At 53.2% G+C, this 14,168-nt stretch overlaps 4 protein-coding genes across 4 annotated transcripts; 3 read left to right on the forward strand and 1 right to left on the reverse strand.

Annotated features, from left to right (window-relative positions):
* Positions 1–4,205: 4,205 nt before the first annotated feature.
* Positions 4,206–5,583, forward strand: MAA_00075 (uncharacterized protein; the record flags this gene model as incomplete). Its single annotated transcript, XM_007818073.1, has 2 exons — positions 4,206–4,281; positions 4,328–5,583. The coding sequence occupies 2 exons, from the start codon at positions 4,206–4,208 to the stop codon at positions 5,581–5,583; spliced, it is 1,332 nt and encodes a 443-aa protein (XP_007816264.1).
* A 1,452-nt stretch (positions 5,584–7,035) lies between these two features.
* Positions 7,036–8,346, forward strand: MAA_00074 (beta-lactamase; the record flags this gene model as incomplete). Its single annotated transcript, XM_007818072.2, has 3 exons — positions 7,036–7,117; positions 7,166–8,142; positions 8,260–8,346. The coding sequence occupies 3 exons, from the start codon at positions 7,036–7,038 to the stop codon at positions 8,344–8,346; spliced, it is 1,146 nt and encodes a 381-aa protein (XP_007816263.2).
* A 433-nt stretch (positions 8,347–8,779) lies between these two features.
* On the forward strand, positions 8,780–9,235 carry MAA_00073 (Stress responsive alpha-beta barrel; the record flags this gene model as incomplete). The annotated part of the gene is made up of 3 exons (XM_007818071.1): positions 8,780–8,845; positions 8,893–9,003; positions 9,065–9,235. The coding sequence occupies 3 exons, from the start codon at positions 8,780–8,782 to the stop codon at positions 9,233–9,235; spliced, it is 348 nt and encodes a 115-aa protein (XP_007816262.1).
* Positions 9,236–10,027: 792 nt separating this feature from the next.
* On the reverse strand, positions 10,028–11,578 carry MAA_00072 (uncharacterized protein; the record flags this gene model as incomplete). The annotated part of the gene is made up of 7 exons (XM_007818070.1): positions 10,028–10,416; positions 10,488–10,618; positions 10,676–10,748; positions 10,815–10,965; positions 11,054–11,262; positions 11,336–11,372; positions 11,432–11,578. 7 exons carry the CDS (start codon positions 11,576–11,578, stop codon positions 10,028–10,030), a joined length of 1,137 nt encoding a protein of 378 aa, XP_007816261.1.
* Between the last annotated feature and the right edge of the window lie 2,590 nt (positions 11,579–14,168).

Below are 14,168 nucleotides of genomic sequence, written 5' to 3' on the forward strand. Positions count from 1 at the left end.
AGTGGAGTGGATTGCAACTCTGACTATAACTCAAAAACTAGTCTTAAAGTTTAACTGTAAACTATAAAACTAAAGTGCTCGAGATGTTGCCAAGTATACAGGCTAAAAGCGTCACGTAGAATAGTTCTGGACACTGTTTTCATGTACGTAGAAGTAGTCAAAAAACGAGATACAAACATAAGGCCAGAACCATCTCATCCTACAAGTAAATACTGTGTAACTGCGTAGTGGATCGAAAAAAGCCACTATAAATTTAATTTTACAAGCATGCTAAAATGCGTCTCAATTACGACGCCTCTTCAATTAGAATAAACTCTATAGCATTAAACTTTGCATTTTCTTACTCCACACTATAATAGCAAAAGCTTATATTCTTTGTCTTGACTTTTATATACGTCAAGTATATTAAACTCAGTATACAAAAAGAAATATATTTTTTGGCTTGTACGGTAACAGGCTAAGCCCGATATAGCTCGGCGTACACTTTCGCCTTTAGCTCCGGGCTGTCGGCCGCGACACACCGATAAGGGAAGTTACTCAGGCATCGAGCTCAGCAGCTCAAGAGCTTTCCCTCCCCTCTTTGGCGTTGCGATCCTCGTTGTAGTCGCCTAGCTAGTTTTTAATATACTCAGCTAGGACCGTTACATGCGCCTGCCGATAGCCTTTCCACATACGGTGAATAGATGGTCCCGAACAGTCTCAAGAATTCTGTTAGCTCCGCCGCTGCGGAAATTGAATTTAAGCCAGCATGTAACGGCTAGGGCTCCCCGATGAACCTAACGGGGTTTATGTGAGCAGAGACGAGACACTGGCAGTCGATCTGAGCAGTTGAATGTTACGTTGGTCATAGGTCATGGGAGTGTAACCAAGGAATCGCTATACGCTTGAAGTTTACGCGATGCCTGGACAAACTAGTGTTGCATCGATTGATCGTTGTGAGTAGTTCACTTGCACTGCTCGTCAACACCTCGTATCATCCATAGCGCTCCGACTATTAACTAGAGCCGGCCCAGCCTGCGACTGGTGAGTAACACATCACTTGTGTAAAACTCCGAGATTCCTTCCCGATGGCCCGGCCGAGATCCTACGTCAATTTGTCCGGCGAACTCGTTATTGAAGAGGGACGGTTCGTTGTAAGAAGGGTGACATTGACATTGTGAGTCGGTCGGTATACATCTGACTGGAACGGAGGGCGAGGAACCAAAAGTTAACCATGGACGCCACAACCGCCGAGACAGGATGCTGGACGTCCATCACTTTGACATCACTGTCTGTTTCAGACACGGAATTGAACGGGATCGGTATGACGCCATCTAACGCCCACGGGCTACCAAGAAAGGAACAGGCTCTCGCAGTTTGCGCCATGTCGGTGTAAAGTTCCAGAAAGCTGATAGGATTGAAGGTGTGGAAACACGTCAAGTGAGCCGGGCTATGGCTTCGGCGGCTGTTACAAGTTAAATGCAGTGAATTTGTGAATAATAAAGTTTTACCAGACGCAACACGTTCAAGAACAGCATGCATCTCTCGAGTACTACCAAAGCCAGGTGTTATGATAATGCATTCAATCTAGCCCTATCAAACATCTGACTCTGATGCCGGCGTGACGATCCATTTTTATCGTCCCGATCCCAATCTCAGAGAAAGCGAGATATCCGGAATTCTTGCATATAGGTCCGCATGTCTGAACAGCCAAGGTATGAGGCATCCTTCTCACAATTAGAGGCTGCGGGGTGCGTTTTAGTATCGTATAAGTCTAATAAATACTCCACCACTTCGACAAATTCCTCTATATACTTCTCATTAATTGATATACTGTATTAGTATATAATGCTTTGTAAGAGTATATAAAATCTCGACAACGCAATTCCCTCTCCAGCCCTTTATTAATCCCACTACTTACTGACCGCCGGATCCTAGATATACGACCCTTTGCAACAGGTGCATAATATAGCTCGTTTTCCTAATTTGCCTATATTATTGCTTCTAGGAAACCATTTATCATACAGGTGAATACACTTCTACTGCTGCCAGTTATAGACCTTGAGAAAATTTCCTGATTTGTCAATGTCTTATACTCCGTACGGAGGTGCAATTTAAAAGTCCTGCCTGTTACACAATCCAACGGGTGTTACACAGAGCTCTTGTTTTCTGTTACACGGAAGAGGCCTAACGGTTCGCGAAGCCCAATAAAGGGGCTTCACCGACAAAGGACCTATTGGTTACACAGATTAAACACGTGCCCAGGTAAGAGCCTTAAGCACATGTATTTTTATCTTATATAAATAATAGTTATTATTTCCTTTTGTCCTCTTAAAAAACCAAGGATCTTTGACAATCTTTGATATTATCTTTGTATTTAAACCTTTTAACGTTCCGAGCCCTATTAAGCCCTCGTCGCATTTTCTCAAAGTGGCATTCCGAAGGCAATCGTTACACCAAATTACACTACAAAAATGATGCCTAACCCCTCTTTCGAACCTTGCTCCCCAAAACCTTCGATTGTAAAGCCCTCTCTGCAACCCGGTTTTGAAGTCCTCTGCGGCCTAACTTCTAGCTCTTTGAAGCCTGTTTTTCAACCCTTCAAAATGACACCGAGCATCACTGCTCAAAACGGCGCAACTGATGATTTGGGTTATTTTGAAGGGTTGAAAAACAGGCTGCACAGGGCTAGAAGTCGGGCTACAAGGAGCTTCAAAATCAAGCTGTCAGAAGTAGCTGAACGATGTTCTTCTTGTACTGCTTGTCTGTTCGACTAAGCATGAGCTGCCGCATACCAGCTCACGACTATATTTACCAGCCCTTGAGTACGACAAGCATACACACGCTCTCTGCTAAATTGGACTTGGAATATCACTTGGGCATACATGTTTAGTCTTTGGCTAGTCGAGCTGGTTACCCTTGGGGTCCGCCCGCTAGATTAATGACTTCCCAACCGTGCAATCACGCTCAACATATCAACGGATAAGTACAACATCTTGTCGACTCTGACGTGCTGCAGAGAAAGTTAATTAGCGGCATCTAAGGTCGGTCCCACAAGTTTATTCGCCCCTACTAAGCGTCTCGACTCACACGTCCTAAACGGAAATAACCTCGCTATTAATAAGGTTGCGACGGCAAAGTCGGACCGTGGTGAGGGACCAGATGGCTGATTGATGGCTCTACAGACGAAACCGTCGCACGAGGAGCCGTCTTGAAATAGGCGGTCGGATCCGCCTTGATGGACAAACCTCTACCCCGGAGACGCTTTGGTATTGGTTTGAAACCCGGGGACCAGGGTGACGTGGCCATCCAAGCCCCTACCTCAATCTTGGTACGGGTTGAACCGCAAGGCGGATGGCGTCAGTGGCCTGTGACAAGCTCTCAAGATGAGATCAAGGGCATAGCCAGACACTAGGGACTGGCCGGAGCGAGTACAACCACGTTGTTCGCTAGCCGGATTCTTTAAGTTCTGGATGGGTCTTGTGGCTCTGCCTGCACATGCGTTGAAGAAACGTGGCCAGTCATTGTCAAACTTGACTCGCTATACGAGGAGCCGAAACGTGGCGCAACAAGATGGAAACCATGTGCTAATCCTGGACACCGGAAAGGAGATGTAGGATTCAAAACAGAATTGCATTGGCTGTAATTTTTCTGTAAGAAGTCTTTACATATAGGTTGCGTGTATGGAGTACTACTATCCATGACTTTATCATGCCTACTCCTGTCATGTTGTGAACCAGCCTTTTACATCAGAAACATGTTTAAAACCTGGCCATCTATTATAGTTTAACGCCTGGTCGTTTTTGCAGCTATGCTCCACAAACATTCCCCAAGGCCTCCCTTGGCCATCCAACACCGACATGTCGCCTTGCAGGGCAACCCTGTGTCTCGCCGCAGATGTTGATTGATCTTCATGTCTTGCTTTTGGGTGGCGGCGCATTGCCCCTGATCCCCCAATCCCCTCCGATCCCCCCGACCCCTTGATCCATTGATCCCTTTGCTTCTTTTCATCCTCCCAGCACCGGGCGGTTGGAGCTACATTTCTATGGCTGGCCCAGAAACAATTGATATTACGCTCTCAAAACGAAGAGTTTCCGCCTCTTGCGTATGCACATCCATCTCTTGTGCGAATAGTCGAAATCTTGACCTCCAAGTCAGTATTTCCATCAGCCCAGCAAAGCAACCACGCTCTTTAGACAACATCGCGAGAACTCGCGACTCTCACCATGGTCGCCATACAAGGCCGCCGGTATATAATCCCGGGCCTCATCCTTACCGCCCTCGCTGTTGTCCTTCTCTGTTGTCCTTCTCTCCACGGATCGATCCCACGTCGTGATTCGCGAACAAGTCAACAAATTCAAGCAATACCAACAGGGCAAAAAAGATCCCGCAAAAGAAGCCAAGCCGCCCGGTCCAAAATACCTACCCGCGCCCGAATACGTCCCTCCTCCCGTGGTCGACCCCTTCATATCCCTCGCGACATCGCCGCCGCCCTCTATTCCCAGGTGGAACGTCCCCGAGAAGAATCTACACAAAAAGTACCAACTCCCGTATGCGCCGCCGCTATTCATCGGCTTCACGCGCGGGTGGCCGCTCCTCGTTCAAGCCGTCGTGTCCTACATCACGGCAGGCTGGCCCGCGTCGCAAATCTACGTGATTGAAAACACGGGCACGCAGTGGGCAAACCCCCGGGGCCGGCTCTCGCTCCAGAACCCCTTCTACCTCAACTACAAGAGCTTGAAGAGCCTAGGCGTCAACATTATCCAGACGCCCGTGCTTTTGAATTTTGCCCAACTGCAAAATTACTACATGCATCTTTCGCAGGAGCGCGAGTGGCCGTACTACTTCTGGTCCCACATGGACGTGATTGTCTCCTCGCACGAAGGCGGCCACAACGGGCTGCCGAAAGCAGGCGAGCACGGCTACAGAACCATTTACGAAAGCTGCCTCGCCGAGCTCAACACCACGCTGCACTCGGGGGAGCGCTGGGGAACGCGGTTCTTCGCCTACGACCACCTCACGCTCGTCAACCGCGCGGCGTACGAGGAGGTCGGCGGGTGGGACACGTATATCCCGTACTACATCACCGACTGCGACATGCACCAGCGCCTGCTGATGCACAACTGGACCCTGGACGCGAGGGACGTCGGCGTCATCAGCGACGTCAACACCGTTCTGAAAGATTTGCGCGCGCTGTACCGCGAGCCGGCCGCCGAGCTGGACTATCGGGATCCGAATCCTCCGGAGAAGACGGCCCCGGCGGCAGAGCAGGACGGGAAGGACTCGAGGGGCGGGGAGCCCGCTCGCGAAGGGGGGGATCCCGAGCACGTCGAGTACTGGCGCAGGCTGCAGGCGGTGGTGGACAGGATGGTGGAATATAAAAAGGGCGACCGGGGGCGAAACACGTGGCAGCCGTCGCAGAGGGGCGGCGAGGGCGAGCCGTTTTATTATTCTTCGCGCGGGGTGCAGAGGGCGTTTGATATGCTGACGGCCGTTGGGGGGCAGATATATGAGGAAAAATGGGGGCATAAGGACTGCGCGTTGATCGAGGGGGGTAAGCTGAAGCTAGAAGACCAGTGGCGGGTGGCCCATGATTGGGATTAGGATTTCTCTCGATGAGGTTTTCGAGAGACACCAGACCAGACTGTATATGCAAGGGGGTGATGGTGTGTGGTGCACGGAAACGCTTGGTTGCCGCCAAGCTCGCAAAATGCTCGTGCGAGACGGAGTTGTGTCATTCGGACACATTTCGCACGGTACAGAACCGAATTCTGCAGCGATGAATGGGAAAAGTCCTCTGTGAATCGGGCAACGAGGGTCTTGATTCCCGGAGTGAAGGACAGGTCATATACCGAGGACTTTTGGAACAGCACCACACTCAAGCGGAAGGGAGGGCTCGCAAAACAGCTATAGCTTGTCATCCCATGGATCCAACTCTCTGCGTCTATGGCGCTTTTCAACAATCAGCTAAGCATTGTACACCTTGAGAACACGACCAAGAGAGCCCGAGTCTCGTCTTCCGCATACTGCTCTTCCGCGTCCAAGGTGCAGCCGTCTTTTCAAGAACTACAAGGAAACTTGGTTTCCAAATGGCTTACTCTGTCGCACTGGACTCAGAGTGCCACGCCGAGAGTCTTCTAATGGTTAAACGGATGGGACGACATGCTACTGCCCGGTCTCTCGGGCACATTGGCCCCCTTCAAACTCGTCGGGTCTGTACGGCAGTCCGGTACATTAACATGTCAAGTGTAGAATCATGAGACTAAAAGCATTAAATAGATAATTCATCCAGATATCCAGCGACCAGAGTCACAGCGAATTTCTATCTCTATTTTCTTGGCCGGTGCATCTTTCATTTCACATGAATGGTGCCAAAGCCGTCTATGGTGGAATAGCTTGCAATGAATGGCCCCAATTATTCAACATGGAAATGCATGAGGAGACACTAAAGTTTGGCAACATTTTGATCGATGCTATTATTATGATAGTATAAGATGCCTAAGCATGACGTGCAATGCTAACGCCCAGCAATAACCATTGTCATGTCGGCCGGGCTCTGCCGTGTCGCCATCGGAAGTCGTCTCGTCCGAGGAGGACATCTCAGATGACCATGTCCCACCGACGTCTTTCGCACCGAAGCAGCAGCCAATCTCGCGGGCGCCTTTGACGAAAAGCTCCAGTCTGCACCATGGATTTGTTACAGGCCTCGAAACTCCATCCGGCAGCATGGCATGCTTGCACGGCGCTGGCGGAAATCCAACAATGAGAATCAATGCAAGGCAGTCAGCGCCCTCGGGAATCCCCCCAAGCTCCCCCACGGAGAAACAGGATGCCAAGCAGCGTCATATGCCGATCGGCTGCATCTCTCCGCTTCCGAAACCCCTCTCCCGTCGCGGCCGACGCCGCATTACAAATGACCCGGCGGGTGTGGGCCGGGTATATCTGCGTCGAGAGGCAGCTGTAAGTCTGACGCCTGCGGCTCTCAACCCGAGCCCATCAATTGATACCTGTCGAACTTGCCATCTGCCCACCCGACACAATCATACAAGCCGGAAAATGGACCACACGCAGCCCTTCGAGTCCGCCATCAGCGGCGGCATCCTGCCCTGCGTGGCGCTTCTCGCCAGGCGTCTCGACAGTATGAGAACCCCGACACGCCGCACATGGACATAGCTGACGAGGCCAGACTCGGACGTGCTTTCGACCTATCTGGGGCCGAAATCCATCGCCGCCGCAGACCCGGACCCCATCGACGCCAACACCATCTTCACTCTAGCTTCCATCACCAAGCTGGCCACGACGGTCGCCGCCCTCCAGCTCGTGGAGCGCGGCCTCATCCAGCTAGACGACGACGTGGCCGAACTGCTCCCCGTCCTGTGCCGGCAAAAGATCGTCTCGGGGTTCGACGACCAGGGCCAGCCCGTGCTACAAGACCGCAAGAACCCCATCACCCTCCGGCACCTGCTGACGCACTCGTCCGGCGCCGGATACACCTTCCTAGACGCGGGCGAGAAGCTTCGCCAGTACCACCGCTTCCACGGCACGCCGCCCAACCACGGGCCTACCGTCGAGTCTCGCTTCGGCGTCCCGCTGCTGTACCAGCCCGGCGAGGGGTGGGCGTACGGCGCCGGCATCGACTGGGCCGGCCGGCTCGTCGAACAGCTCAGCGGCCAGTCGCTGGAGGACTACTTCGCCCAGCACATCTGGAAGCCGCTCGGGGCCTCGGGCACGTTCACCTTCTTCCCCGGCGCGCAGGGACTCGCGGGCATGGCGTCCCGGGCGCGGGAAGGGCCGGACAAGCTGACACCGGTGCCGGGCGGGCTCGACCTCAACGCCGGCGTGGAGGCGTGCTTCGGCGGGCAGGGCGGCCACGGCAGGGCCGACGACGTCCTGAAGCTGCTGCACTCGCTGCTCGCCAACGACGGGCGGCTGCTGCGGCCGCAGACGGCGGACGCCATGTTCCGCGGGCAGCTGTCGCCCGCGAGCAAGGCCGCCCTGAAGCAGTCCCTCGAGGGGTCGGCGTGGGCCGTCGGCGACTACTACCCCGGCGACGAGTACGACTGGGGGCTCGGGGGGTTGCTGATCGAGAAGGCTGGCCATGGTGCGCCCTACGCGAGGGGCGCCAACACGCTCACGTGGAGCGGTGCGCCGAATTTGTTCTGGGTACGTGGCGAGACTTGCGAAACTACCAGCACACATTGATGCATAGAATGCTAACGCGGGCGTTGTTGACAGTTTATCGACCGAGCGAACGGGCTCTGTGGGCTGTTTGTGACGCAGCTGCTCCCGCCGGGTGATGCCGGCGCGACGGATGCCATTCGGGAGTTTCAAAAGGTCGCTTACCAGAAGAACAAGACGCAACATTGAAGGTTGAAAGTACAAGCGTCGGTTGCAAAATAATCAGTCAATCAATTCATGCTGAACCCTCGCCACCAGTGCATAGCCCGTGGAACACGTAGCACGTAAGCAATTCCGCCGTAGCCAATTTGCAAGCAAGAACGCCCACGGACCAAAAACGGCCGACATCGCACGGCGAATCCATCCTTGAGAGAAAATCATGCATACATGTAAATGTCAGCACCGGACTTAAGGCGCCAGTGCATTCGGTGCCGCCGCTCGAGGTATTGATTGATTTCCAAGCACGGCGGTTGCCCCGCGCCCTGCAGCGGGGTTCATCAAAGTCTGATCAATTCATTAATCCTTCGACCTGCTTCACACCGAGTCACTTCCATCAAGAGCACTCACCACAAACGCTCCAAACACCAAACGTCCCTTCATCACACCAGACCACATCGTCATCATGGGCGTCAACCACATCGTCATGTTCCAGTTCAAGCCGGACGCCAGCGCCCAGTCCGTGAAGCAGGTACCTTGCGCGCCCTGTTTTCCTCACTCCGTCACTAACGCCCCCAGTGCTGCGACGAGGTCCTCGCCCTCAAGGACCAGTGCGTCCTCGCCTCCACGGGAAAGCCGTACATTGCCCGCTCCCAAGGCGGCAAGGACATGTCCATCGAGGGCTTCAGCGTGCGCGGCGCCCCAAGTCCACTCCCCCCCCTCCGGTAGACCAGACACTGACGACAGGCAGAATGGCTTCACGCACGTCTTCGTCATGGAGTTCGACTCGGTGGCCGATAGGGACTTTTACGTCAAGGAGGACAAGGCCCATCACGGCTTCATTAGCAAGTGGATCAGCTCGGCGGATGGTATTATTTCCAAGGCCATGGTTGTCGACTTTGTTCCCGGGTCTCTCGAGTGAGGCGGCCCGTACGCTTGGCGCAGCCGAGTTGTTGGCCATGTGGTAGCAGGGCGTACGGGACATGTGGACGGCAAAAGAGACGAGCTACGCAGGAGACGAATGCAACGGTTGTGAGCCGCGTCTGGGACTTGTTTTTCTTATTAGTTGCGGCCTGGTGGAACGGACCGACTTGCAGCTACCTATGCTTTCGTCCCCGATGCCCCGTCTATCGAATGACGTCAACTTTTGGACGCTTGTTTTCGCGGTCCAGCTCTGAACTACTTGTACATGGCAGACATACCCCGTGCCATCCTTGCCAACAACCCGTCCATCATGAACTGGCGAATAGTTTGTAGCTATACAGGAAAATGTTCCATCGCAAAGCAGCCAGCACTAGTTGTGGCATATCGAGCCGGTTGAGGCGTTGAACAGGTCTCGGATCTGTAAGGCGAATTTCGCGTGAATGGGGATGAGACGTCATGCCATTATTTCCACTATGTGTATTAGGTTTAGTATTACCCGCCCAATCGTAAATTTGTTGCGGTGTTGGTGAATGTGGCCACGTCGGACACGTCTCCTTGCCCAAGGGAGTAAGTCTTGTGATATTGGCACAAGTAGGCATGGAATGGCCAAGGTGGCGCGGCGCTTGGATCGTCCGTTTACCCTCAGGTACCCCCGTCGCCAAATGCGTTGCCGCCTTGTCATGATGGCTCGTTTGGTACAGTACGCATGGCAGTGGCACTGACGACCCATCTTCCTATTTTACTGCGTGCCGTGTCAGCACGACGCTGCATTATTTCGTAACATGGTTCTTCATTCTTCTCTCCATTGGCCATGGGAACCTTGTCGAGAGAAACTCAAGTCGATTTCGTACTGCACCATTATCGCCCCATCTGTGCTTCCCGTCGAGGTAGATGATGCCAGCTGCTCCTTGTCTTTGCCCGTGCTTATGACGGTGTCGGATCCTTCTCCCTGTCCAAATACTCGTCCCGAATCCGTCACCACCACTGCCTGGTTGCCGTCTGCACCATTGGCGAGATTGCAAGTCGACTCGTTTCCATATGTCACCCCCGCTGAGCGATGGACGTGGCCGAGTTTGACGGTATTGTACGTCGGCGCGCTGGGTTCTTTGCGAGAGGAGAAGTTGTGTCCCCACCAGCCTCCGAGAGCGTGGACAACCGGCCTCATCACGGGGAGGCAGCCTGGGGATGGAGAGACCGGGTCAGATTGGCGCTGCGGCAGTTGGTCGTTGCATCGTCAAGAGTCTACTTACACGCTATCACGCTGAGGTGAATCTCTACCGCGGACCAGACCAAGGCGGGTGTGCAATTCCACAAAACGTCGTCGTCGTACGAGTCGTAATTTGACGAAACGACTATCGTCATGCTGCCGGCAATGACAACACTGCTACACAGTCAGACGGCCCAAATCAGCCAAGCAAACTCGGTCGTGGAAGCTTACACGATGCTGAACATGAACATGACAGCAATGGCCAGTTTTTGCGGCCAGGGCAGAAACAATCTGCTAATTTGCGCTGTGCGAGAAAAGCACCCATTAGACGATTCCCCATTGGCAGTCATCGGGGGGACTGTTTACTCACTTGCCGGCAACACCATGAGCGCAACATCGATGACAAGATGTGCTGAAATGGACCAAAAAAGGAACCGGGACGGATCAATGGTACACGTCCCCTCAATGGACTTGTCCCATAGAAAGCGAGGCGGGTAACACTGGAACACGGCGATGAACAACTAATTACCACTTTGTTAACGCATTGTTTCCAGCGTGGTTGGCACGTCTCGGAGATGGTCATACTCGCACTATATACCAAACGCTCACAAACGCGGCCATGCCCAATATAGTCATTTTTGCCCATGTCACCGATTTGAATAGTCGCCAGAATAGCGCCAGCAAGGATAGCTGCGCAGCTGTGACGGCCACAGTATATGTGTGTTCATGGATCTGCAGTGCCATTGCTTGGTAGTAGCGTGCTTCGCCAGGAGAAATGGTGAGGTCTCCAAGATGTCGGCCGAGGCCCTTTGTTATTACTGCGGTCCACGTTGGTTAGCCAGCATCCTTCGAGCATAAAAGAAAAAGAGGGTTACAAAGGCCGCAGCATACAAAAGAATGCGGCTATGTCGTAGGCAATTGCCGACGCCTGAGAGCATGTCAGTCAAGATGCCGCCTAGGGCAGATTGTCGTTTCTTGAGGCCGTACCAGCGCCAGCACGGCTAGATAATCGTCCCACCATAGCGGAGCGTGTTTAATTCTTCTCGCATAAAACCGTAGGCCGAGTAGTATTGACGCTGGAATTAATGTCGTCAAGATACCCGCGTAGACGGTGTGGGTGATGGATTCAGCCATGGCGGGTGCCGTCGCCGTGCAATCGTAAGTGTCCAAAGTCCAACCGGAATTCGCACCTTGGCCTCGGGTTCAGGTCAGAATAGACATTATATAAAACGCTGTATTGAAACATCAGAACGACTGTGCTTCTTTCGGTGTTGAGATGGGGTCAAAAGGGGTATAAAGGCAAGAGGACGGACGAACTTGCAAACTAGTGTGGGATTCTGTCGATATATTCTGATATACTAGCGTGTAACACTTGATCTAACCAACTTGGCGGCTATACCAATAAAACACAGTAGGCCGGGACGCAGGCAACATCTATATTGCAGGACGGCTAAATGTGTTTCCAGGATCTGACAAGGGTTGCCCTTGTTTCACGTTGCAGACTTGGGATACACTTGTCTCGGAATGTGGTTCAAAAATCGGGGACTGTGACAATGATGCAACCGAGCAGAGACAACCAAACCAGTAGGAGGGCTGAGAAGGTCGAAATAACTTTGCAAAGCATTCGTGCAACGCCGTTTCTTGATTTGATGTTGTGTCAGGAATCAAGCTCGGACATCCATCTCTGTTCGTCCCAACCAGCACAGCTTGCCCATCATTTTGATCCTATGCCCATCCTAGGAAGGATCTGGTTGGGGCCCCCTTGTGCCTTGGAAGAGATGCAAGGCGCCAAGGTTGGACTACGAGTAACTAGTGGAAAGCCTTCGACCGAGTGACGGCCGTACAGCCACGGCTCTTGGCTGATTGATGGCGCATGAATCAGCATGATAGCCACTGAGGCCAAGGCTGTTTGTTTGCTGGGGTCGCTTCGCTCTTGGTTCGCCGATTGGTGCCAATCCAAGGCCAGGCATTTGATAAACGGCACTGGGTGAATCGCACACGTTGCTGAAGCGGTCCGATTCTACGAGAACCAATCGTGTGCCTCATTCCGCCATGGTTCATAAAACATGACCTCCTGTTTCGTGATTTGTAAACGGTCGTCCAGCTAAACGTGCGCTAGGCGGGCATTCAACCAAGGCTGCGACTGTTCTAGGTAAGTCCAGGGAATAGATTTGGGGAATTGCTCAAATGAAGCGTTATCCATACGAGCCCAAGTTCATGATGCACATGTCACCCTCCAACCTCGCGCAGCTCCACTGTCAAACTCGGCCAACGCGGGCTTTCGAGTTAATACATGGGCGTTATCAAGGTGTATTTAGGACGATTAATTAAACGAGCCGGGCGCCCCGTACGAGAGTGATGAAGCGCAAAATAGACTCTGGAGCTGCAGGACGCCATTTATTGACAGGGCCGTTTATCAATTATAGCCCAGGTGCCGTTATGGTGCCAATTTGCACCAATTATCCCCCCAACCCCCGCATTGGCGCCGCCAAAGTAGCCTCCAAGCATGGGGAAGCGGGTTGGGTGCGTCGCAAGCGGCCAGTGCATTGAGCCGCCATTCAGAAGAACGTTCCATATCAAGGGTCATGAAGAGGGGCGCAAGGGGCAAGGGGCAGCCTGCCGTTGCTCGTGTTGGTCGTCTTCAGTCGGTCGTTGCTCGATCGTCGCCCTGGTTTCCGGCGGTGAAGTCAATTTGCTTTCTGGGCCCTTGGGACGAAAACCTGGCGCAAGCAAGTGGACAAAGAGCCCGGGATATCAGCTCACAAGAAGGAGGAGAAGGAGAGGAAGAAAAATATATCGTGCTATCAACTCGTCAGCGTCCACCAGGAACTAAAGAGTCAGTCAGTGGCTGGCTGTGGGAGTTTTCCAGTCGACGTTTGCGTGTTTACCATGGTGCGAAACATGGCTCCCGATGTCAACATTTGAGCTAGCCAAGGCCCAACTGATCAAGGCACGTGCAGCCGGCAACATGGGAGGGCTTCCGCCAGCCAGGTTCCAGGTTGGTGGCTCGTGCAGATCCGCCACCACAGAGGAAGGTGAAGAGTCCGGTCCGGTCTGGAAGGAACGTCCCAGTGCCGGCGACATGGTGGGAGTCGTTGGCCAGACCAGACTCTTGTGCCAGATTCAAGATGACATGACGGGACTTCTTGATAGCGCTCCCGCATTCTGCTCCACCCCTCACAACCTTGAAACCTTTGAAGCCGCTCGACATCAAACGACGACATCCATTGCAGCATCGCAATCTCCAGCCCGTGCATCTAATCTCGCAGCTAGTTTGCGCGCCCCAGTGCGTTGGCCGCCCATGTCGGTGGCTGGGAGAAACACCGCAAACGCATGCCACAGACACTGCACACTTTCGTTGTTGGCTCGGCGGCTTCTCGACGGAGCATCAGCACACGTACGATGAATCACCTGGTGTCTTGTTCAAATTAGCCCAGTGGCCAAAGCCTCCCGAAATCAGCCGTCAATGTCTCGTCCGTGCTGGCTTCCAGTTGCCTTCCTCAAACCCTTTAAATCCACCCGGCAAACTCTCATCCTCTTACCGAGCAAGACTCATCACCACCACGGACACACGCCACCGCCTCAGCGTGCAGCCACCGAACCACCTTGGGACGAAACATTCGAGTTTACGGAGCACGGAGTATCTGCTGCCGAATCTGCCTGACACGCAGCCGTTGTCGCACGTCGCAGATTCTGGCCGTTGCTATTGGCCGCAGTGCACATT

This window comes from Metarhizium robertsii (assembly GCF_000187425.2).
Source record: "Metarhizium robertsii ARSEF 23 chromosome Unknown MAA_Scf_5, whole genome shotgun sequence".
Taxonomy (NCBI): domain Eukaryota; kingdom Fungi; phylum Ascomycota; class Sordariomycetes; order Hypocreales; family Clavicipitaceae; genus Metarhizium; species Metarhizium robertsii.